Source organism: Aureobasidium pullulans (genome assembly GCF_000721785.1).
Source record: "Aureobasidium pullulans EXF-150 unplaced genomic scaffold scaffold_8, whole genome shotgun sequence".
In the NCBI taxonomy this organism is placed as follows: domain Eukaryota; kingdom Fungi; phylum Ascomycota; class Dothideomycetes; order Dothideales; family Saccotheciaceae; genus Aureobasidium; species Aureobasidium pullulans.
The window spans coordinates 1076286-1100181 of record NW_021941028.1 but is presented as its reverse complement, the minus strand read 5'-3'; the positions used below and the strand labels follow the sequence as shown (position 1 = coordinate 1100181).

The 23896-nt window shown below is 50.2% G+C and overlaps 11 protein-coding genes across 11 annotated transcripts; 4 read left to right on the top strand and 7 right to left on the bottom strand.

Moving 5' to 3' along the window:
- Positions 1-781: 781 nt before the first annotated feature.
- M438DRAFT_318321 (SNF2 family DNA-dependent ATPase domain-containing protein) lies at positions 782-4153 on the bottom strand. The gene is made up of 6 exons (XM_029902786.1): positions 3578-4153; positions 3481-3526; positions 2631-3414; positions 1917-2573; positions 1406-1858; positions 782-1351 (listed from the first exon to the last, which is right to left on the bottom strand). Exons 1-6 carry the CDS (start codon positions 4104-4106, stop codon positions 911-913), a joined length of 2910 nt encoding a protein of 969 aa, XP_029761337.1. The 5' UTR covers positions 4107-4153; the 3' UTR covers positions 782-910.
- Positions 4154-4276: 123 nt separating this feature from the next.
- On the bottom strand, positions 4277-5811 carry M438DRAFT_365114 (Six-hairpin glycosidase). The gene has a single exon (XM_029907765.1). The coding sequence runs from the start codon at positions 5542-5544 to the stop codon at positions 4498-4500; it is 1047 nt and encodes a 348-aa protein (XP_029761336.1). The 5' UTR covers positions 5545-5811; the 3' UTR covers positions 4277-4497.
- Positions 5812-7062: 1251 nt separating this feature from the next.
- Positions 7063-7545, bottom strand: M438DRAFT_208495 (uncharacterized protein). The gene has a single exon (XM_029899390.1). It carries the CDS (start codon positions 7407-7409, stop codon positions 7152-7154), a length of 258 nt encoding a protein of 85 aa, XP_029761335.1. The 5' UTR covers positions 7410-7545; the 3' UTR covers positions 7063-7151.
- An 826-nt stretch (positions 7546-8371) lies between these two features.
- M438DRAFT_374343 (SUN-domain-containing protein) lies at positions 8372-9733 on the bottom strand (the record flags this gene model as incomplete). The annotated part of the gene is made up of 2 exons (XM_029908497.1): positions 8372-8416; positions 8471-9733. 2 exons carry the CDS (start codon positions 9731-9733, stop codon positions 8372-8374), a joined length of 1308 nt encoding a protein of 435 aa, XP_029761334.1.
- A 52-nt stretch (positions 9734-9785) lies between these two features.
- Positions 9786-10160, top strand: M438DRAFT_208491 (uncharacterized protein). Its single transcript, XM_029899389.1, has one exon. The coding sequence runs from the start codon at positions 9881-9883 to the stop codon at positions 10124-10126; it is 246 nt and encodes an 81-aa protein (XP_029761333.1). The 5' UTR covers positions 9786-9880; the 3' UTR covers positions 10127-10160.
- A 2466-nt stretch (positions 10161-12626) lies between these two features.
- Positions 12627-14851, top strand: M438DRAFT_208462 (oxidoreductase). Its single transcript, XM_029899388.1, has 2 exons — positions 12627-13213; positions 13266-14851. The coding sequence occupies exons 1-2, from the start codon at positions 12718-12720 to the stop codon at positions 14606-14608; spliced, it is 1839 nt and encodes a 612-aa protein (XP_029761332.1). The 5' UTR covers positions 12627-12717; the 3' UTR covers positions 14609-14851.
- Positions 14636-15848, bottom strand: M438DRAFT_355123 (alcohol dehydrogenase; the record flags this gene model as incomplete). Its single annotated transcript, XM_029907010.1, has 3 exons — positions 14636-14830; positions 14883-15467; positions 15516-15848. The coding sequence occupies 3 exons, from the start codon at positions 15846-15848 to the stop codon at positions 14636-14638; spliced, it is 1113 nt and encodes a 370-aa protein (XP_029761331.1).
- A 1495-nt stretch (positions 15849-17343) lies between these two features.
- M438DRAFT_355122 (acetyl-CoA synthetase-like protein) lies at positions 17344-19337 on the top strand (the record flags this gene model as incomplete). The annotated part of the gene is made up of 2 exons (XM_029907009.1): positions 17344-17398; positions 17575-19337. The coding sequence occupies 2 exons, from the start codon at positions 17344-17346 to the stop codon at positions 19335-19337; spliced, it is 1818 nt and encodes a 605-aa protein (XP_029761330.1).
- On the bottom strand, positions 19313-20666 carry M438DRAFT_345326 (proteasome subunit beta type-1 precursor). Its single transcript, XM_029905428.1, has 2 exons — positions 20439-20666; positions 19313-20384 (listed from the first exon to the last, which is right to left on the bottom strand). The coding sequence occupies exons 1-2, from the start codon at positions 20549-20551 to the stop codon at positions 19697-19699; spliced, it is 801 nt and encodes a 266-aa protein (XP_029761329.1). The 5' UTR covers positions 20552-20666; the 3' UTR covers positions 19313-19696.
- Positions 20667-21050: 384 nt separating this feature from the next.
- On the top strand, positions 21051-22648 carry M438DRAFT_345325 (ATP phosphoribosyltransferase). Its single transcript, XM_029905427.1, has 5 exons — positions 21051-21071; positions 21129-21163; positions 21223-21714; positions 21765-21905; positions 21959-22648. Exons 1-5 carry the CDS (start codon positions 21055-21057, stop codon positions 22192-22194), a joined length of 921 nt encoding a protein of 306 aa, XP_029761328.1. The 5' UTR covers positions 21051-21054; the 3' UTR covers positions 22195-22648.
- Positions 22369-23717, bottom strand: M438DRAFT_365108 (uncharacterized protein; the record flags this gene model as incomplete). The annotated part of the gene is made up of 2 exons (XM_029907764.1): positions 22369-23583; positions 23655-23717. The coding sequence occupies 2 exons, from the start codon at positions 23712-23714 to the stop codon at positions 22564-22566; spliced, it is 1080 nt and encodes a 359-aa protein (XP_029761327.1). The 3' UTR covers positions 22369-22563.
- Between the last annotated feature and the right edge of the window lie 179 nt (positions 23718-23896).

Sequence of the window (23896 nt, the reverse complement as noted above, 5' to 3'; positions counted from 1 at the left end):
CCCTTAAGACTTTCTACCAACATCGCTAAAGCAAAGTGTGCACTCGATTGTGTCTCTCGGCGTACTGTAAGCAGTTCACTGAAATCATGTCCTTTGACCACTGTGTTCACTCGTTTGCAACTACGTCAAGCCTGGAGTCTTTGTCCAAACACAATTTTGACATGACATTGTCCTTCTGGCACTTCAAAGACATCAAGAGATCATCCTATCTATAGCAACACCATGCTTCGACTGCTGCCTGAGCTCAGATAGCCTCTATTCGTCTCTTTCTCTCATGCAGAGGATATTTTCACTTTGAGCAGGGTGTCACCAGCAGCCAGATTCGCAGTTCAACACACCAAGAATCAGAAATTCTGCTACTCAATAATCAAGACTGCGCGTGTCTGGGGCCATCTCAGAGTCCTGGATGATCACTTACTCCCTGCAGAGCACTGGCTGTGGCGGATCGGATACAATATCAACAAAAATGGAACTTGATCGAATTCAGGGGTTTTGCTTTGACAACACACATCACCTTCGAATGGAGGATGTAGCAAAGAGAGCGTGGGTCCGCACAGCTGGGTAGTACTGCAGGTCTATGTTGATATTAGGTTATCGCTGACCATTCCAGAATCAGAGAGTCAGAGAATAGATTGTTTGGCAAATTCGGGTTTTCTTCGACAAAAAGATTTTATCCTTCACCATACAACAGAGCATGTACAAAGAGCACCTGGAGAGTTTGACACTACTGCAGGAGCCAGGCTGCTACAAGTCATTAGCAGACTATTTAAGATCGTACGATGGTGGTATGGTTGGATTATGTATACATTATGAGCAAGAAGCAATTACAAAAGCAATTTCGTATCAGTCGTGAGACGCGTCTTTGTCTACAGTATCACCTCAGTCCAGGGGAAAGGTTCTCCACGTTCCCTTATCTCAGCAACTTCTCCACATCACCCAGTCTTGATGTCTTGTTACGACCTCTCTTGCTGTCCTTCTCCTGGAAGGCCATCATCATGAGCTTACGTTTCTCCGCTTGGATATCAAGAGTACGCTCTTCGATACTGCCTTCCATGACAAGACGGAAGACACTAGTCTTCTTCTTCTGTCCTAGACGGTGCACACGATCAACAGCCTGATCTTCAATAGCAGGAGCCCACCAGCTGTCAGATAGGATGACCTGGTTGGCGGCAACGAGGTTCAAACCAACGCTGCACACACCCAGACTGGCCAACATGATTGTACAGTCAGGGTCTTCCTCGAGTGCGTGCAATGCTTTGTCACGAAGTCCGGCTGACATGGTACCGTCAAGGCGGCAGTATTTGAAGCCCTCACGATCCAGTCTAGCTTGGACGATATCGAGGAATTTGGTCTATCAGAACCCCGTTAGCAGATGCGCAATTTCGACATTCTCAGAACGACATACCCATTGAGAAAAGACGACAGTCTTGTTGCTTGTACCCTTGGAGGCCTTGAGGATGTCGATGAGCGCTTCAAGCTTTGTGCTGCTAGCATCAAAGTCGATTGACTCATCCTTGGCCTCATCACCAAAGTCATTGGTTGGTTGCACAAGGATTGAGTTGTCCTTGAGCTCTGCACGACACATGGGACACTTCTTTTGTGTCTCAATGACACGCTCAATACACTCCCTACCGAACACATGAGCGCAAGGAGTGATGACAGGACTGTGTAGATCATCAAGGCAGATCGGACATTCTTCCTGCGATTGAATGCTCAATGATAGCACATCTTGCAGAGCCTTGAGATTTTCCGGAGTCAATTCGACAACCTTCTGCTTCTGGATCTGCTCCATGAGATTGGTTACACGCTCAGAACACATCTGCCAATGGTTGCAGACTTGACGGAGACGAAGAAGAATCTGGAAAGGCGCGTTAGTGAATATATTCGACGGTTGCAGGTGAAACACAACAACATACCTCCAACAGATAGCGATATGTTTCTGACGCCTTTTGACCCTCGACCTTGCGGTAGGACGACAAGGTACCCTGAGCTTCTTGGAACAACGCCATATATCTCTCCTTTTCCTTGTCTGCAAACTGAATACGATGAACGAACTCAGACAGTTCAGGCAGCTTGAGATCAATAAACTTCATCTCCTTGCGACGGCGCAAGCAGAATGCTGACATGATTGCCTGGAGAAGTGCCGTCGCACTCGAATCATTCGCCTTGATTGGACGAACAAGCACACTGTTGAACACTTCCAGCTTCTCCATGCCTCCAGTAATTCCAATAAAGCGGAGCAAGGAGTACAGGTCCTTGAGTGAGTTAATGATAGGCGTACCGGTCAATACCCAGCGTGAGCGCGCAATTACCGCGGTGACAGCACTGGCACCTTTGCTGCTTGGGTTGCGAATGTTGTGCCCTTCATCGAGGATGACACGTCTCCAGCGGACAGAATACAAGCCTTTGGACTTGGGTGGCTGTCCGCCTGAAGCCCAGTCACTTGCAAGAGTCTGATAGGTGGTAATGACGACATCGTACTGAGAAAAGTCTTCAGGACTCATCGATTTCTTTCCTGCCCCGTGGTAGGTGTATACGCGTAATGGCTGGTCCTTGCGTACATGCCTTGCAATCTGGTGTTGGTCACTTGTCAGCGTTCAACATTCGTAAACATTCTACAAGTAACTCACCTGATCACTCCAGTTTGACATGACCGACAAAGGTGCAACGATCAAGGTAGCACCGAGTTCGCCTTGCTGACTCGGCGAAAAGTCTTCGAGATCTGACACCAAGAGTGAGATCATCTCCAGCGTCTTTCCAAGACCCATGTCATCAGCAAGGATACCGCCACTGGCAAGAACAGGCTCTTTGTCCTTAATGGAGAAGTTGGTTGCAATGTTTGTGAACGCGTTAGGGTAGCGCTCATGTCTACGCCAGAGTTGTACAAACTCTTTGGAACCCTTGGCAGGAACCTTGGGGTTCTCCTTGTCAAGCATCCATGCCAGTGCTTGTAGCTGGTATGGAAGCATATTTGTAGCAAGACGTACAGGTTGCTTGGCTTTGGGCATGGCTGCAAGGTCATCTTCGGATGTACCGAATTGTTCAGCGGCACGGCTGACATCTCTTGGGTTGAAGCGTTCACTACCACTGATAATGTCTTGCATAGTCTGCTCCTGCGAGCTAGCACCAAGACCAGGTGCTTGGGACGATTTGAATTGAGAGTTGGCGGCAATCTTTCTTTCGGCCGTTTGCTGCATCTTTTTCTGGTCGCGCTCGAACCTACTAATGTCCTGAGTGGGTAACCTGTCAACCATCATGCGTTCGCGTACTTCTTCGCTCAAAGGTGAGCTCAAAGGAGGTCCGAAGAGGTTCATTGTGATGGGACAGTCGTATTGACCGATTTCTCCAGAAAGCGATCCTTCCAGAAGAAGCCAGCCGTTGTCGATGTACTTTGCGAGTTTGGCTGCCATGTTTCTGAAAATTGACTGTTCAGTATACTGCTCGGAGATCTTGGCAGTATTTTCGCGGTCTGCTGCTTACCGTCCAATGTGACCGATTTGTTCGTTCATCATGTTATCAATTCGTACTTGGAGAGATTAGTATACGACCTGCAATAAGTTGTACCTTGATGACTTACTGGCATTGGGATCATACGGGTTGCTTGGTTCTCGCTTGATGGTAATTCTCTCTCCTACAGTCGCAAAACCTGTGTAGAATCGAACACCAACGATTTTGGTGTCCACAGTACCATATTTCTGGTATTGTTCGTAAGCTGCAGGAACGTTCTGGGAAGATGCTACATTCTCGAAGATGTCATTGTCTTCTTCTTGAAGCCAAGCATCGCGTTCAGCCTGGCTGTGCTGAGTTGGCGGAGTCCACGGTGGAACATAAGCTGAGCGATTTCCTTGCGAAGGGCTGGGTTGAGTCCATGAAGGGGTACGACCATACTGTCTGCTTCTAGCAGCAGAAGAACTTGGGCCGGCCGAGCTCTGTGAATGTGTAGGTGTTCGCGTAGAAGAAGTGCGCGGCGTCTTCGGAGCCGGACGCGTCTCGGCGCTGTCGCCGGTGAGGTCAATCACGTCGCTAGAACGTTTACGCTTAGAGGCATCAGAAGGTTGCCCTTGCTTTCCTCCGTTAGGCGCCATCCAAGGAATGGATCTAGGCATCTTGCACAATTCCTTGTACGCAGATTGTGCCGATTGTCGAACGCGATGGGATAAAAGTTGGTGTCGCGCGGAGGGCGGGCCCGAGAGCTTCACAATTGTTGAAGCCAAGAAGCACACCCAGACTCGGATACCCCGCACTAGTCTGTATAAGGAAAGAAGGCTGTGTGAGTAGCACGATGGAACATTATTGGTAATTCTGATCAACTCTCTATATACATGCATATGCTGTGCAAAGATCAAGCCGCACCCCTGGTGGTTGGTATCATTCGAGAAAAGAAAGGAAGAAAAAAGGAAAGGTCGTGATGTCAAATCAGTACCGAGCCCGCGGTGGCCAGCCCACACTCCGAACTCCGTCCAAACTCCCGCTTTTAGTGAAAACAAATGCTTATGTTCAAACGCCTTGCACAGATGCAGCAGCGATCAAACCCATCAAAGCCGAGCTGTGAGTTGATGCATCGGCCTTATCGAATGGTCCGGACCATTTGAGACCAAGACGATTCTGCGAGTCGCGGTCGTTCTTCCAGATGCTTTGGGCATTGATCTCGAGGAACTGCTTCAGGCCATGGTCTGAAGTGGCAGTGTACAGCTGCGAAATTTGTTGCATGAATATGCCCTTGAACTGCGATACATCGCCTCCACATCCTTTCTCGCAAGTTTCGTGCAAGATACCGTTGCTGTCGGTGAGTTGATAGATGGCAGCATACGCTATATCTTTGGCGGTGTGAATGTATGAATCGTCGAAGCTTGCTTTGGAAAGCTCAACGAGTCCTCCGAGAATGACACCTTGATTATAGGACCAGACAGTGTAACCGTTGTTCTTGCAAGAGCCGTCCAGTCCGTCGTTGATGGTCTTGTTCTCATTGATCATTCCAGACTGCTCGAACCATTTCCATTCCTTAACCGCCCAGTTGAGATACTTGATATCCCACGTCCGACGAGCAAGGTGAGCAGCGACGCTTAGAAACAACTCGTTGGCTATGGCGTTGACGTATGTCTTGTCTTTATCCCACCAGATTCCGCCATTGCACTTTGTTGTCCAGCCTTTGGCCATGTCGTCGAAGAGCTGTTCTGCAGCGTCGAGGTAGAGTTGGTTATGTGTCAAGTCGTATGCTTTGATCCATAGCAAAGCCCACCAGCCTTCGTCGTCGTAGAAGTCACTTTTCGTTGTCATGACATCCTTGTTGATCTCAAAAGTGTTGTGGAGTGTGTCAAGGAAGTCGGATTTTGGGTCGACCGCTTGCATCTCGGCAAGAGCAGTAAGACACTCGGCACTGTTCCACCAGCCTGTGCCATTGAACACTCCGGTATCCTGGTTGTACCAGTGCATCAAAGCATCGGAGCCGGACTTTGCGTGAGAGAGATAGTCGTAAGCATGAGTGCCTTGGGAGAAGAGAGCGGTGCCGAAGAGCGGTAAAAAGTAATTGGACAGCCGGACCATGATTGAATTTGTAGTATTTTGTGTTGAGATACAGAGACAATGGAGAGCGAGTGTTTGAGGAGGTTAAGTATGCGCCTGGGAAGATTCTTATAACTTGTTTCGAGGGAATCGAAGGAGTGACATAGCTGTGTGGTCCGGCCCAGCCACACTATTCTGGTCAGTTTGACGATCAACACAATGGCGGTCGACCAAAAATAAAGAAGCTATAGCAACATTAGGCGGTGCTTCACACAGATAGTTCGCCTTGGCTGTTACAGCATACCTGATTCTGAAATGGTTCGCGCAGGTGAGACGGTGACAGCCGGCTAGCAAGATTCGAAGGACAAGGCATGGCTTAGGCTGTTCCAGGCGACTTTCCGACTCGACGTAGGTACTTGCTGGCCGTCACTTGGAATCAGTCCACCGATAGTCGAACATCGTATTTTTCTGTACTGCAAGTCTGCAATAGACCTTGTGATGGTTCCAAGTGGCTTGGTTGATGCATTTCTGACCCACATGGTATGCTGTGTCTCCATGATTCAGTCCCTCGAATGCTTTGACTCGATTTCTGCTACGACGTGCCCACTGCCGAAAGGACCGGTAGATCATCCAAAACCATGGAGGGCGACCCTCAGCGGGACAGCCAAATTCGAAGCGACGGAGAGCGGAGAGCAGAGTCAGTGCACTCGTTGTCCGAATGCGTCCAAGGCAGTCCTATTGCAATCCCGGCACACAGATCCGTTGTCGCAAAAGGCGCGATGTTGCCATCGCCTGTTTTTTGAAACACGCAAAAGAGACAAGGCGATAGTGAGATGCGATGCGATAAGATGTTCTGATGGCAGTGCTCAGCAGCTTACTATCTGTCATCACCGCAGCGCGTCATGAGGTTGGGCCATTGCGTGTGCGACGTAGATCAATTTCAGATCGTGCTCCTGCTAGATTGGTGATGTCTATCGGTTCATGGGAAGCACCATGGGTATGTTCACAAAACCGCACGTCGAGCAAGCATTTTGTGTCTTTTAAAAATAGGTCGGCTTCAAAGTGGCTCGGGCGAGTTTTGGTTCAGGAGAAATATTGGAGAGCAAGATGAAACCGCCAAGTCCTTGGATGCTTGAAGGTGAGGCTCTTCAACCCGGCAGGATCTCGGAAACAACCGCAGCTCTGCCTCAACTCTTCTGCGATGTCTGAATATCGTCTTTATGAACAGCAGTCAGATGTAGCCTCGACTGTATGCATGATCCTGCAACAATGCAGTGATACACATTACCCAACCGCATGGTGGCATCGGACAACGGCAGAAGCATGTGGACTTACCAGGTACTTTACTGGCTTCCTGCATTCTGCACGACTTGCACGAGGAACAGTCCGATCACCGAGTACTGGGAATTCAAAGTTACCTGACTTTTTGCTTATTGTGTGTAACATGGTCAGGCTGTCGTACTATCTGCAGAATCCCAAAATCTCTTGCAACTTCTATCCGGGTTGTGCTAATGGCCATTAATTTACTCTAAGGCGAGTACTGCAAGACTGATGCGTGTAATATAGTCCAACACAACGAAGCACATCACATCAACAGCACCAGTTGATCAGGTCTCGTGGTCTAGCGGTATGATACTCGCTTAGGGAGATTAGCTTCTGCTCTTCTTGAAAACTCTAAGCCAATTGCGAGTGGTCCCGGGTTCGATTCCCGGCGAGACCCCTTCTTTTGCTTGCTGTGGCATCGTTTTTGGTTGCAGAATGGAGTCTGGTGGAGTTTTGGAATATCTTGAGATTTTTGGTTCTGATGTGGGAATTTTGGGGTCCTGAGAAGGTAGAGAATCCTGAAAGCACCCGGCGTTGAGCGTACGGCGTGACTGGTCCTTGGCGCGGCATAATGTTGTTGCCATACTATGGAACACAGGAAAACAGGAGAAAGAGAACTTAGTCTCCCTCGAGAAAGGAATATTTGTTCATCAATGTTCAGGCTAGAAGGTGCAACGCGGATTCGAGAGCCTGACTTCAACTAGCCTTTCACCTCCTCCCCGTGTGCTAGATTCTGACACTTCGACTCTCAGGCCGCTGCGATGCGCATTGTTCTATACATCAAAATGCATAATGATTTTAGGGAAGAGGACGCCATCTACAGAGAGCGACTAACTATTCAACGCCCTCTCCTTGAACCCAGCTCTACATTCGAAGCTCATCGTGCATTTCAACAGCAGTACTAGTGACAAACTTTGTAGCACACGGGGAGGCTTCATTTATGAAGTTTGGCAGAAAACAACATGTCGTTAACACTAAGGATTCGCAACATTACTGCTTAACCGTTCGTTCATTCCTGTCTATTTCCTTAATGGTGTAAATGACGAGCATAAATTTCGATCACGGCTAACGCAAGCACTTGGATTCATGTTGGTGTATGAGAGTTGGTAATAGTAAATTGACAAGTTTAACATTAACAAAAAGTGGTAGAAGATACAATATATACACGAAAAAGCCCACAAAGTAAAGTCGTCTCAGAAAAATGTTGACTGGGACAAAAGAGAGTAAGAAGTGAAAAAAGAGGAGAGCGATATCAGGTGGGACAACAGATATCGCTTCCAAGACCTTGATATAAGGCAAAGAATAGAAGAGTTACCGTGGTCTCGTCAACCGAGAAGCACCACCACATCAACAATCGACGGACATGATGTGATGCAAGGCAGAAGAACGGCGGCATGAAAGTGCAGATTTGGCCTCCAAATGGCGACGAGAAATCCGATGTTAGATACAGCTTGCGCGAGCGCGGCTCAGCATTTGAAAATTGGACGTCGAGTTTGAGAGAGGTTGGAAAACTCTCTTAACGTCGCAAGTGGTGAAAGTAACGCGTCTAGTTGGAGAAGACGAAGTAAGCAGTTCCAGAGGATACGGAAACCTTTTAACAATGTCAGTAAAGAATCAAGGGCAAAATCGTATAAGCTGAACTTACAGTGCATCCAGAGGAGGAACTGCAAGAGTCGTAGTTCTTGCCACTGCAGTACTGTCCATTCTGGTATCTGCAGTAACCGTTCATGTTGTCACCCTCAATGGTGATGGTGAAGTCGAGCTTTTCGTTGGTGGTAGGAGCGTTCTGGAAGATTGCGAGCCATGCAGCACCGTTGGAGTAGCCGACACCAAGGTTGAGAGGAGCGTAGTTGCCCCAAGGGTTGGCAGAAGAACCCCATTGGCAGCCGTCTTCGGCGGAGACACCGGCAGGGTTGACGTAGTACTGAGCAGAGGTGGTCTTGCCAGTCCATTCGTAGTAGGTGGCATCGGGACAGGTCAGGTTAGCAACGCTGCCAGGGTTGGCAGTGACGGGAACAGTCTCGCTCTCGGTACCGGGGTAGTCGGTACGGCAGACAGCGGCGCTGGTGGACATCTCGTTGCGAACAAGAACAGTAACCTCAGAGGAACCAGTGATACAAAGGGTCTTGTAGTTGGGGTTGGTCTTGTGGAGCTTGCCGTTCTTGCAGAGAAGTCCACCGACAGACTGACCGGTCAAGCCCTGGGTAGTGGGCCAGTGGGCCTTTTGGTAACCAGCAGGGCAGGCGTACGAGCAGTACATGCCCTCGGAGCAGCAGTTGGTGCCACCGCAGTTTGACTTGGTAACGGTCTCAATGTTGGTGAGTCCAAGAAGGGAGCTTCCAGAGCCAGGGGATTGGATACCGGTCCAGCCACCGAGGCCGAGGTAGTTGAGAGAAACAGCACCGTAGTCCGAAGGGAAGTCGGAGCAGTCAATCTCACCATCGGGGAAGGTGGTGTCAAGACCAGCTGCGGAGGAAGAGGCGGCAGACGAGGTTGCGCTCTGCTTGGAAGACGAAACACTGGTGCTGGTCGAGAAGCTGGTCGAGCTGGACGAGGATGAATAGCTAGACGAGGTCGAGGTGAGGAAGGTGGTGCTGGCGGCAGCAACGGCAGACGAGGTAGAAGCAACGACCGAGGACGAGGGGTCGGCCAGGGAGGGAGCACCGTTGGCCCAGACGAGGGTGCCGTTCTTGATACCCTCGAGAACATCGTTCTCGGAGATGATGTTGCCATTGAGCGAGTACATGACGACCGTGGGTCCAGCGACGAAGACGTCGACGTTCTCGGTTGCGGTGGCATCATCACGCTTCATCTCCTGGTGGTGCTGGTGGTGAGCATGGTGGTTGTGGCGAGGCACGGCGGCGGCCAGGCCAAAGGCGGCCGAGAGAATGACGAGTGAAGACTTCATTGTCGGTCAGGTTAAGAATGCGATCCGGAGTAGTTGGTGTAAGGTGACTTTTCGGGGAAGGAATGCGATAATCGAGGCGGTTCGGTTTAAGCGAGTGACTGTCGTAGGGCTCCAAAAGAGTGGATAGAAGCAAAGGCTTCTGCTGGGATGTTGGTGATGACCGGGTGTCGAGTGTTGAATGCTACAGCATGTAGGTGGGCGGCGCAAAGGTCGAAAGGAAGGAGGAGGGCGAAGTGGAAAGGACGACCCGAACTATGTAAAATGATCCTGCCCGTTGTACTTTGGAGGCTTGCCGTAAAGGAGTCAAGTTCGCGTGCCTGCCAAGGCAATCTCGCGCCAGTGAGCCTACCTCACACTATTCCGCGCCGTCGTCAACCATGGCGTGTGTTGTAAACTGCTGCCGGAAGTCTAGAATGCTACTGCCGTCCGACTCTGGCAGGTCCATTTCAATCACCAGATGCTCATTCACCCGAGTATCTTGATTCTTTACACTTCGCGGTCCCTGTTCCAGCCTCTTTAAAGCAATGGACAATCACCCAATCTCGTCTGGTAGCCATCTCATCTGGCAGCTCAATGGCGCCAACAACGATTTGTCGGCCAGGAAATGGCAACACTCATGAACCGAGGACAACCAAAATTCGTCAAATTTCCCCATGCATGTTTGTTGGTCCGGCCGTTAGCGGTGCAAAAGCCAATGATCGACCGTCAACACACAGACTCTCTTGATTCGCGCAAGGTCCCACCCATTTTTGTTCCTTACCCTGCAGCTCGTGCAGCTCTTATGCGAACATGCAAATCGCCCTTGACACTCCGAACCTTCCGCCATGCAGACAACCGAAGCGTCTTCACACGTTGAGAAAGCATGTGACCAGCCAAGGACGGTGCCGTGGTCGATACTCGGGCCTATGAATTCTCATGTTTGTTGAGAGCGCCTACAAGGAATGCGAGTCCCTTGGCGCCGGGTACATGGAGGCATGCGACCGAAAGAACAACAAAAACAACAACTGAACCGTCGTCCTCGAAGATGCTGGCTCCTGGGCGTTTCGTGAGGGGAAACAATGCTGCTTGTGGACGTTGCAATCTCCCAATTCCTGCCGTCCTTTCCATCTGATCTTGCCGCTCGGATAAGATTAGGGCTACGACTACAAATATGCTCGCAATGTCATGTCTCTATATAATGGTCTGGGGAAACGTGTATAGCAATCTATACATGCCATAGCCGCGTCATTGTCTGGCCTCTGGTGGTGCGAATCCCTCGCATCATCTCATGTTCGAGATTGACGCACGTCTGATCATTGATCGATATCCTGAGATTATCGTATTGAGCACATTTCGCAGTAGTAACGTCGTGTTGAGCATGTTTCAAGCTCTTAGCGTCTCAGAAGGCTTTCAAAGTGGACACTACGATGACCAGGAGAGTGGCTAAACAGTGCTATCTGTAGTCAACGAGAGTGGAAGTGATTCGGCATCTCTTGTCAGTACCAGTCTTTGGTCAGGACTGTAAGACCTGGGTGTACGACCAAACATTCTGTCCGGATTTGCCAAAACCTTCGGCGAGAGTTTTTGAGCGACAGTGTTAGCGACAGGCGCGGCTGTCGGGCCGAACGAAAGTTAACCTCGTAGTCGACTTCCGATGCTCTGAGACAGTAGGTGGGTCAAGGCGATAGTAACTTTAGGCGAGCGAATCTGCTCCACTCGACATAAAATTGTGCGCTGGGTGATCTTTGGTTGGCAACACTGATATCGAAATCGTGAAGAACCACATACATGTACTCTCTAGCTACTTGACTGTATGTACTTTGTGATCTGCGCCGACAGATGGTCCTTTGGTGAGAGCGGCTTAGGAAAGCTCGATGTTTGGATCCTTGAGATGTCTGTTTGCCGCCAGCATAACCCTGGTTGTCAAGCATACATGCTCTAGCAACATGGGTATGGAATCTATCTGCGTTTCTCTCATGCTAGAAGACTTCGAGTCTACGTAACTATACACTCTGCATTTTGTTTACTTTATATGTGTCATGCTTGCCGATTTGAGCTAAGCTTATTCAAGTCGTGGTTTTCTTCCCACATTCTCATACTTGTGAGCCGCAGTCTCGAAGAAGCGATCGGAAAAACAATAAAATACACCATATATTCGAGAGTTCAGGGCGGATATAATTGCAAAACCGTCAACATATGCATCAGCACTGGATGATCCATCCGCAGGCATATGGATCCAGATAGAAGACGGTAGAGAGCACAAAAAGAACTCTCAGCATTCTCAAATGCTGATTCCCTCGAAACTGGTGTCACCCTGGCAGTAACGGCTAAAGATGCAATATGCCAAGACAGCATTTTTGTGGATCTTCCTATTCCTCTCTTGCAGAAACAACTCAAAACTGTCTGAACAGCAGTAGACAGTGTACAGAGCAAAAAATATCGCGTGCAATGGGTGACATTGTGCGAAAGAGCGAGTTTCGGGCAAAAGTTCAAAAAGATGCATCGCCCGACCAGAGGCTCGAACTCTGAACCTTGAGATCTCTAAGATAAAAGTCTCACGCGCTGACCAATTGTGCCAGCCGGGCAAAGATAAGATGATACATCTTAGCTGTAATATATCTCTCACAAACCTCACACCACTCGCAATGCCACCGTTCGCACGCATCAAATTTCTGGGATGGACTTGTGAATTATGACCGCAAAACCTCAAGACTGCATCGTTCGATTCTGACTTATACTCTGCCGGTAGGAAGAGAGGTGAAAGCAGTTGGAGCTAAAATTAGACCCCACCGAGTGTTGATGCGTTGGCTGGAGGATTCGTGACACAAAAGGAAGGCGGGGATGTATGTCGACACCTTCCCCTCTCGGCACGTCAGATCCTCCTCGATCTTATAAGCAGCTGATGTACCAAAGTCGTCTTTTACACCACCTCTTTAGAATCCGAGTTCGCGCATATTTCACATACTTACCTGACTGCACAAATATTCCTCGCAACCTTCGGCGATATGACGTTCTACCAAGCACTAGAGTTCCATGATGGCGAGAAGTTGATGCAAAAGAAGCTGCACGTACCAGGACTTGACAACCCTACTGTACCGATGCTATCACCCCAAGCGGCGAATATGCTCCAACGAGCTCCATTACTGGCGTTCGGCACGTTGGACCCGGAAGGACGACCTTGGACAACTGTATGGGGAGGCAACACCGGGTTTTCGAAACCACTCGGTAACAACATGATTGGGATCCGGACGTCTGTTGCGGCGAAGCTGGACCCCGTGGTAGAATTTCTGGTAGGTTCAGACGCCAAGGGTGAAGTAGTGAAGGAAGAGGGAGAAGGAAGGTTGCTTAGCGGACTGGCCATAGACTTAGGAACGAGGAAGAGAGTCAAACTTGCAGGCAAGATGGTGGCGGGTATGCTTGGTAGCGAAGACAGCGACGAGAGCATGGAGAATGTTCAGCAGGGAGTGCTACAGCTCGTCGCACATATCGATGAGAGCCTGGGTTTGTACAGGTCATTTGTGAACCACAAAGCGAAGGACTGACGAGATGCTAGGCAACTGTCCAAAGTATCTCAACAAGCGAGATATACATCCGGCAGCTACTGATCCCAAGCTCGTTTCCGACTCTGCGACGTTGGATCAAAAAGCCATGGATCTGATCCACAAGGTAGATCTCATGTTTCTCAGCACGAACAGCGGATCTCACATGGACACAAACCACAGAGGTGGTTCTCCAGGCTTCATACGATGTTTGCCTCAAGAAGGCGGTAACACACAATTTGTCTACCCAGAGTATTCTGGCAATCGGTTGTATCAGAGCTTAGGAAACATGATTCTGGAACCCAAAGCTGGCTTCTGTTTTCCAGACTTCGAGACGGGCGACTGTCTCTTCGTGACCGGAACCACAGAGATACTCTTCGGAAAGGACGCCGCAGAGATCATGCCCCGCTCAAATTTGGCAGTCCGAGTAACAATCACTGCAGCGAGACATGTAGCATCCGTACTCCCATTCCGAGGAGACACTGGTGAATTCTCTCCGTACAATCCGGTTGTGAGGTACCTTGCCACTGAGCAGGCTGCTTCAAGAGCAGATACCTTGAATCAAAACCAGATCACAGCAAAACTTCTCGAACAGACAACACTCACTCCGACAATCTCGCGATTTCGATTTAGCCTGTCAAACGCCGCCACCTTCAAAGCCGGTCAGTATGTTACCATTGACGCTTCCGAGCACCTGGACTTTGGTTACAGTCACATGCGAGACGACGACCCCCGCAGTTTGAACGACGACTTCGTCCGCACCTTCACCGTATCATCGCCGCCTGGTCTGCCACCCCATCCAAGCAAACGCCTCGCAGATGACGAGTTTGAGATCACAATACGCAAAGTCGGTGTCGTAACCGATCTTCTGTTTAAACATGGATTGAAAAAGGGAGCAGAGTTTGAGGTTGGGATCAAAGGTTTCGGAGGAGAGTTTGTGGTAGAGCAGACTGAGGAAAAGCCAGTCGTTGCATTCATCGCTGCTGGTGTAGGCATTACGCCATTGATGCCTTGCCTGACTTCGCTAGAATTGGGGTCGCTCCGGTTGCTCTGGACGTTACGTGCGGCAGATATCGGCCTTGCGCTCGATATGATCGAGAACGCGCAGGAACTGGCTCGAAGTCTCACTCTGTTCGTCACTGGAATGGATTTCGCATCCGATGATGATAAAAGATCGCTCAAGAACGTTGAGGAACATGGTGTGCGGATTGAGTATCGGCGTATGGAGAAAGGCGATCTCGAGCGGTTGATACCAGAGGTCAGAAGATGGTATATCTGTACAGGCACGGGCCAGAGAAGTGCTGTCTTGCAGTGGTTGAGCGGTCAAGAAGTGCTTTATGAAGATTACAACTTCTGAATTAGCAGGGAGAAACATTCAAATAAATCATTGCTCATCCCAGACTTTCCAGACCAAACGCTCTCCACTGACCGTACCACTTCTCATGATATCTAGGGCCTTCTGTGCTCTAGTCAGAAGATCATCACCCTGAATCTCCCTGTACTGATTAGGTTGAACCGCACCCTGGGCCAACATGCCACCCAAGATCTCTGGCATAAGATTATCTCGCAAGAATGCGTTCTGCAAAATGGCAAGTTAGCAAAATCGGAGTTGAAACCGGCAGGACACTTACGGCTTCGTATGCATAGACTGCCACGCCTTGAACCTTGACATTCGTTGCCCACTCGGCCTCGCCTTGAACGTCGAATGAGATGGCCAGTTCAGTCTCTGGCTGCTGCGGGTCCGGACTGCTGACGACGACGGGGAGTAAGGCCGCAACCGTCGAGCCGGACTTTGTGACAATCTTTGATAGCGGGATCAAAGACCCGGTCTTCGAGTCCACGCAATCAAAGGCGCGAATGCTTGCAGAACTGTCTTGTTCGCTGAGGATGCTTCGGATAGTATTAATAGCCGTGGCAGTATCCCGATAGTCCACCACATGCCTGGCCCCAAGTGATAGTAGCTTGTCTTGATGCTTAGGCGAAGCTACAGCAATGACATTGGTGTAGCCCCAGTGCTTCAAGATTTGAAGAGCATATTGGCCGACTGAGGCTGCCGCGCCCCAGATGATGATAGGGGATTGTGCGTCCTCCGATGTCTCACGATTCACAAGAGGCCATGGTAATTTGACCCCAAGTTTCTCGGACAGAGTGAAGTAGGCTGTGCAGAAGTTGTTCGGCAAGGTCGATGCAGCGGCAGACGAAACATGAGCAGGGATCTATAGAGTCAGTGGAAGTTCCTGTATTATCCATGACGGGAGTCATACCTGGGCAAAGAGGTGCTCAGGTGCTGTCACAAAAACTTGCTGCGTCTTCTCCTGTTCGCTGTGGAATACAAAACCGCATACTCGATCGCCAATCTTGAATTTTTCGATGCCTTCTCCAATCTCGACAACGGTTCCGGATATGCTGTCACCAAGTCCATGAGGGTATTGGTTGATCATCAAGCCGGCGTCAACTTGATAAACATCCAGTGGTGCTTCCGGAACCCATTCCACACGGACACGAATCTCGTTTGCCTTGGGCGTGATGGTCGGAACTTGAGCGATGGTCAATGGCTGCTTTAGGTCGACCACCTGGATAGCTGAGTGAGAGGCCATCTTTGATTTTGTAGAATGTTCGTTGTTTGCTTGTTGATTGAGGCACCATGGGCTCTTCGAATATTTATTTCGTCAGTTGTGCAGAACCATCTAGACAACAGATATCTGCTTAGTTATGTTTCGGCCGAAGCTTTGACCAAAGAAGTTTGTCGGTCTTTGATTGTGAAAGAGTAAAGTCCGGGTCGCTTTATCGCATAATTTTCTCATACAAAGGTTGTCAGTAAGTGGATGTAAACCGGTCGATGTGAGGTTGGGGGTGTTGGTGAAACATCCTCTGGGATCTTCCCAAAGCTGCACGTTTTCTTGGGCATTGCATATGCGACACCCTGAGGGAGCAACGATGTATCTGTTGAAGTGTACCTCGTTGGTGATGTCGTCTCTTGAAAGCCTTATGGCGCTGTGATCAGAAATCTCTTAGCCACAAAATGTTTATGTGGCACGTTGAGGACCACGCGAAGTGCAACCTAAGTCGCATCGACTCTGACTGCGAGACTTACTTTCAGGCTCTAGTGCATCTAAGTTGTAACATGCTCCAACTCTGCACTGCAAGAAAGTTAATGGATTGAGATCAATGCCGGTTCCTGGAAAGTAGATTTTCAAGACGACCGCCATCAATCAGCAAGCTGATGCTCCAGCGATGGCGAGATGTGGCTCTGGTGTTGTCTATTGTGTGATCTCAATACTAAAGTATCTTTGAACTTGTAGTAAAAGTGGTGGTCTAGATGAGTGAATTCAGAAGGACGAGACCTCAGACCTCGCAAGAAGTCGCAGTGTTGTCGATCAGAAGAGGAAAATGGTGACATGTTCCATTGAGACGTTGGGCAGAAGTCGTCAGATCTACGAAAGCGAACGCAGTTTGACACGGAGGTCAGTCTCCGCACCGAGTCAGCAATTAATGACACCGGGGTATCTGGAGATAATTGATTGACGAGGAGGATTGACGGTGAGAGCCAAACCCTACATCTGTGAATCTAGGGTCCTGTTCGGTCACAGCAGTAAGGTCGCACAATTCAGACCGTCGCGGTATGTGCCTTTATCTGGCAAGAAACCATTGCGGACGACACCCCCTAGTTGAGTTGCGTACCAACCTTTGTATCCATCGCATTGCGTGACGCTTGCAATGAGATTGCGGATTTAGCAGGATCCATCGCGCAAGCAGACCAGCTACTTCGGTCTCGCTCTCGGTCCTGCATTATCCTAAAAGGATGTTACCAATCCCTGATAACGAACGCACGAAAGATAGAAAGATAGCAAATCTGAGAGGAACGAGTAGTGTGCGTCGTGCAAGGACACGCTTACGTTCTGTATCAGCTCCCATCATTACGCATGAGATGGCCAAGGCCCTAAACCCCAACAAGAATCATTCCACGACGACACGCTTGCCCTTTGTATAAGAGCGCCGATTAGTTATCATTCTGCGACCGTTTAGATTGCTGGTGCGCTCAGCATAGCCTTCTCGTACGAGACCCTCCCGGCACGGCAAGTGACATTCGCGATGCGATGCGCTGGCTGGCTGGAGATGCTGGACCAGCCCGAGACGCGGCTCTTTCGTACGTAGCATCAAGTAAAGTTCGCGATGGTAATATGTCCAGCTTCGTTGTTACAAGCTCGAGTCGGGTTGCTACCGGGTAGGTGAGGTAGTATTTACGAACTCCTCGCTCCTTCCTTTTTCCATATCTTTCCCTTCTTTCGACTTGCGTCAACTGTTACTTCGATAACCATCCAGCTTCTACCACGTCTGAAGACCACAACTCGGCCCTGAGGGAATATATCGTTGCCTTATCTTCTGCATCGACCGAAGCTCATAATCCGTCCAAGATGACACGAGATAGCCCTGTCTTCGGCGAAAGACTGCTGCCCACACTCATCGACGAGATCGCCACAACTACTCCGAACCGTGTCTATGCTTCAATTCCTAGAGACGATGCCGACATGTCCAATGGATTCAGAGATGTTACATATGCCGATTTCGCACGAGCGATCGATGAATTCGCATTCTGGCTGGTTTCAGCACTTGGAAGAGCCGATGGCACTTTTCCGACGTTCGCATACTTTGGTCCTAGGGATCTCGGATATGCTGTTGTAGTGGTAGCAGCAGCGAAGGTGGGCAGGAAGGTTTTGCTTGCTTCTCACCTTGCTTCGCCGGCCGCTCATTTGTTTCTCCTTGAATCACTCTCCTGTACAGATGTGGTATACGCCACAGAAATGGTGGCCTTGGCACAAGCACTTGGTTCGAGATACACGGCAGCAAGATACGTCAATGTGGAATCTCCTGGAACTAGTCTGGCCTGCGTGAAGTCTTCCTCCGTTTGGAAACGCTACGAGTACACGAAATCCTACTCGAAAGCACGTTTGGATCCTGTCATGGTGGTGCATACATCTGGAACGACAGGAATGCCCAAGCCCGTCATCTGGACTCATGATATGCTGGCTTGCGTGGACAGATTACACACTCTTCCGGGCAGTGCAGCGACGCAGGTGTCTGGTCAAAGCATCTATTGTGCACTACCTGTATTTCACACATCTGGCGTGACAGCCAGTCTACTCACACCCGTCTACCTCAACACGATCATCATCCTTGGACCCGCTGAAATTCGACCAGACAAGAACATTGTACTCGATGTACTACAGAATGCACCAGTCAGCGCGGCATCCTTCCCACCCAGCCTCTTGGAAGAACTAATCGCCGACCCCACATCCCGCAAGACACTCAAAGACCTCAAGAAGATTGTGTATGGAGGAGCCCCAGTAGCAGCTTGGGCGACCCGCATCATAGCTTCGGAGTTCAACGGCACAGTATCCTCAGCTCTCGGCAGCACGGAAGGAGGACTATGGCTCACCGGCGCTTCACCCGATCCAGCAGATCAAGGCTACTTCATGATCCACCCATTCATGTCTCCCGACTTCCAACACACAGACGCAGACCTATACGAGCTGGTAGTAAAACGCACTCCACAATCCGAAACATACACAAATTTCTTCCGCTGCATCGACAGCACGCCACCAAACCTAGCAGCACATTTAGGGTTCGACCACGAGAGTCCCATCACAGAGTTCCGAACAAAAGATCTCTTTTCACCACATCCAAACAAACCAGGACTCTGGCGATACAGATGCAGAAAGGACGATCTGGTGTTACTAAGTGGCGAAGTCAAAATGTACGCCGGCGCAATCGAAGAGGCCATTTCCGCACACCCGGCAATCGCAGCCGTAGTGGTAGGCGGTCAAAACCGTACACGACCATTTTTGCTCGTCGAGCCCGCCACACTTTTGGGTACAGATGAGAAGAAAGCGGCATTTGTGGATAGCATCTGGCCAGCAGTGGAAGCAGAGAACGAGAAACACTTCGAAGCTGCGAGATTGCAAAGGGAGTTGGTGGTTGTGGTTGGAGCTGAGAAGAAGATGATCAGGACGGCCAAGGGAAGTGTGGACCGCAAGGCAACATTATCTGTTTTTGAGGGGGAGATAGATGAGCTCTACAAGGTTTAGCAAAGTTAATGATAGACGTTTATGCCTTCATGTAGCAGCAGAGCCAAGGTCTCGCCATGAACTGGGGGGCGACAATGGTGAACTATGAGAAGAGCTTGTTGGGTGAGAACTGAGGTTAGCACAGTCACTGGATGAAAGATCGAAAGATGAGTGGGCAAGATTCGTGGTTCGGTGGGATGGTGTTATTCTTCCATTTACCCTTCCTTCTTGTAAGCCAACGCCGCGCGCCATGCATCAAAAGCCGTGCCTGATATGATTAAAATACAACCATCTTCTTTCCCTCATCTCCGCTGAAGGGGAGGAGATATTCCTTCGTCGTGAACACATGTAAAAACCGCAAAAGAGACAAACTGGACTCTCTAATCTCTCTTCAGAGGCAGATATCTCTCTTCAATTCCGTTCTTTGTGATGATCATCAACTGCAGACCGTCACCAACCTCAATGTGTCTCTCAGTGGCACTGGTGAAAGCGTCCACGACAATCTCTTCAACGTCCTTTTGAGGCAGGGGTTCAGGAACGCGGGGTTGCAGGGCGTGGCCCTCGCCGGAGCCGGGAATGTACTGGTTCTTGAAGTTGACCTGGTTGTCGAGGAAAGGCATGATCAAGCTCGAGGCAGCACCAGCGGCACGGCACTGTTCTCTTTCGTAGCTGCCTACAGGGTCGTAGGAGTAAAGGGCACCCTTGCCGTCGGCATCGATTCCACCAAGAATGGCGTGGACGTAGTAGGGGAAGAAACGCTTGTTGTAGAGGATGTGGGATAGACGCTGGGCGCAGGCGGAAACGGTCATGGGCTTGTTGTGGCGGTAGTGGTACATCTTGACGATGGTGTCGAGTTGCTCGGCCAGAGCATTGCCATCGGCGGCGAAACCAACGACGGACAGAACAATGCGGGCGCCCTCCTTCTCAGGGCCCTCGCCGCCGATGCGGAACAGCTTAGGGGCGTAGCGGGTGTTGATGTTGTAGCCGGAGGTGTGGCGGGTGTCACCAGCCATGATGGTGAAATCGGCACCTGAGATGCCGAGAGTGCTACCACCGTTGTCGGTGTATCTGCGATGAGGGTTAGAAGATAGCTAGATGGCGCAAATTATGGTGTAGGCGTACGGGTAGAAACCAGCATGTTGGCGAGGACCCGAGTTGACAGTGACTTGGGGCGCTTGCGAGAAGGAGTAGCCAGGCTGGCCGTTGGGAATGGCGACTGTCACTGAGGAGGCCATGGTTGTTGATGTGATGGGGCGGATGAAAAGTCGATGTTTCGTGGATGATTGTCAAGCTAGCTAGCTGTATGCTTCGTGCTTGGTGCTTCGTTCACCTCCGGAGCCTGGAGTGACGATGTTGGACGGCCTGCCCGTTCGCTCTTGGCAAAACTCCCGACCCGCCGCTCCGATGACGATCGCAAAAGATGGTTAAAATTTGGTTGATTGTTTGCATCAACTTGTCGAGGATAATTCAATTGCAAAGTATCTGTAGCTATTTCCTGCTTCAGAGATGAACAGTCTGCTGGAAGACCTAATTGTCCATCCTCAACACAAATTAGAAAAAGGTTGCGGTAGCACAATAGTAAGAAAGTGGCATGTTGTGTAAAGCAATCGACTGCCCCACGTGTATGCAGTTTCCGTTTCTCATCAGTCATAATACCGCGAGCCTCTCAATTGCGCCTTCCTCAATCACAACCCTCTCCCACTGATCTCTTCCTTACTGTACACGTCTCTCGCTCACCATGGATCTCGTCAACCAGTATGTCAAAGCGACTCTGCTTATTGTATCAACGCCGTCCTGACGCGACTTTCTCAGCCTCACCGACCGTCTCTTGTTCGCCGTGCCCAAGAGTATTTGACCCCTCATTGCCCCTCCATACTTGTCGCAATCCTCTGACTCTTTCGAACAGAGGGCCGTCTTCACCAAGCATGTATCGAACTTCTCCACGGTTCCGACATCCAGTTCCACAGACACTCGCGCCTCGACATTGCCCTCGTTAAGAACTTCCCCATCGCTCTCGTCTTCCTGCCCGCCGCCGACATCCCTACTTTCGTCTCAGAGGGTCGCGTTGACCTCGGTATCACTGGTCGCGACCAGGTCGCCGAGTACGAAGTCACTGAGCCCCCGACCGAGTCCACTGGTGTTGAAGAGGTTCTCGACCTGGACTTTGGCCGCTGCAAGCTTCAGATCCAAGTTCCCGAGAAGGGCGATTTCCAAGACCCAAAGTCTTTGGTCGGAAAGAACATCGTCACCAGCTTCACCAACCTCGCCGAGGTTTACTTCAGAGAGCTCGAGGGCAAGAAGGCAGGAGAGAAGTTGAGCACCCACATCAAGTATGTCGGTGGCAGTGTCGAGGCCGCTTGCGCGCTGGGCGTTGCAGACGGCATTGTCGACCTTGTTGGTGAGTTTGTCTATATGCTTGATTGACAGATTAGCGCTGATGTGGTACAGAATCCGGCGAGACTATGCGCGCAGCAGGCCTCAAGGCCATCTCGACTGTCCTCGAGACAACTGCTATTTTGATCCGCTCAAAGAAGCCCTCCAACCCTGACCTTGTCAACCTTATCGCAACAAGAATCCGTGGTGTCATCAGTAAGTCCTACCTTTCTGCTGTTGAAATTACAATTGCTAATCTCGTCGACCAGCCGCACAAAAGTTCGTTCTCTGCACTTACAACGTCCAGCGCAGCAACCTCGACCAAGCAGCCAAGATCACTCCTGGCAAGCGGGCACCCACCGTCAACAGCCTGGAAGAGGATGGCTGGGTCGCCGTCTCTGCCATGGTTGAGCGCAAGAAGATTGCCAACGCTATGGACGAGTTGACCGCCATTGGCGCCTGCGACATTCTTGTTACCAAGATCGAGAACTCGAGAACCATCTAGACGAGTTCGAGTCATGTTCTGTGTGGATGCATCATTACAAGTTAAGAATGGGAAAAGTCTCGTAGGAGTTATATCAGGGATATACACATGGGACAAGACCCACGAATAGAACGAAATCAAGTCATTTCATAATCAACATCCCATCATCTTTGTACCGGGTACAGAGCAGACATCAAGATGAAGTATGGAGCATGTCAAGAGGAAAAAAGGATAGGATTTTTTGAGACGGATAGCCCTAACGCTGAACGCAGCAGTAAACACCAAACTATGCCAGAAAAAGAAGCAACGACAACCTGATGCCTTGCAAATAGGTCGAAAAACAAAGATGGGATATAATTTGTGAGAAGAAAGACGTCAAGAAGAACGGAATCACTCGCTCTCCTCGGCAGCAACCTCCTCCTTGTGCTTCTTTGACTTTTTCTTCTTCTTTTCCGAAACCTCTTCCTCTCCATCCTCGTCGTGCTTCCTCTTCTTCTTTTCCTTCTTCTCCTTCTTCTCCTTTTTCTTTTGCTCCTCCTCTCCGGGCTCGTCGGGAGCAATGTAATCTTGTTGTCTGGCCTGTCTCTTCTCCTCCATCTTTTCGCGCATGGCGTCTTCCCTCCTTTGCTTTTCCTGTCTTTCCTTTGCTTGCTTGGACAAGAAGTACTCTCCACTCTCGATTTGCAAATCGACCTTGCTCTTCTCCTGTGCGGGCGGGAAAGGTGTGTAGGTCTTCTTGGTCTTGTCCGTGACATTGTGGGGGACGCGGCGTTTGCTCAAGTTGCGCTTCTTGAAATGAGGGAGGAAGCGATCCCAGTTTTCATTCGCCAGTTCCGGGTCCTTTGCCAATTCGCGCTTGATCATGAGTTCTTTGATGTGGTAGATTGGGTGGATGTTGTTCATGCAGTCCATGATTACGCGGCGCACTTCTTTTAATCCTTTGTAGCCTCCCATGGCCGAAACCGTGTTTCCTTGTACCAGGATGTAGCAGGATGTGAGGAGTTCGAGGGCTTTGAGGGTGCTGCCGTTGGGACCGAGGATACGTTGTCTTCTCTTGACGAAGCGCTCCTTGTTGCGCACCAGTCCTCTGATCTTGATGACGTCGCAAGCCATATCGTCCTGGAGGATCTTGACGGCTTGGGGCGCGGGAACGCTACGGGAGAGCAGCTTGATGAGGTCGCGAGCCTTCAGGACGGCGGCCGGGTCGTATGTCTTTCGTGTCGTCTTGACGGTCATGCTACCCTCGACCAAATCCAGAGTACAGGCGACTCCCATCTTTTCCAGCGAGCGCGTGATCAGCGGCCATGATGCCTTGAGGTAGGTTTCGCGGTATTTGGGGAAGAGGACGGAGAAGGAGGATTCCTCGCTGAAGGTGCCGCCCAGGTTGTCTTCGGGCTTGAATTCTTCGATCTGCGGGTTAGAGAAAGTCAGTCGTTGGTTTTTCTCGCAATCATATGATATGAAAGACAGAAAGAACTCACCTGCCACTTGTCGATATCTTCCGTATCCCACGGCTTTTCTACGTTATGTGTTGAAGGCATCTTTGCGGATGTGTGCAGTGAATGGCGGTAGGGAAAGGACGATCCTAGAATATTTTGTCGCCGCAAATTCCAGAAAGCAATCCATCGATCTGCGCTCGGCCTTGGCGTGTCAAAACCTGGGGAAATCACTTTCTACGGCCTCACCCCCGAAGCATCAGGACCATCGCCGCAATTGCTTGTTG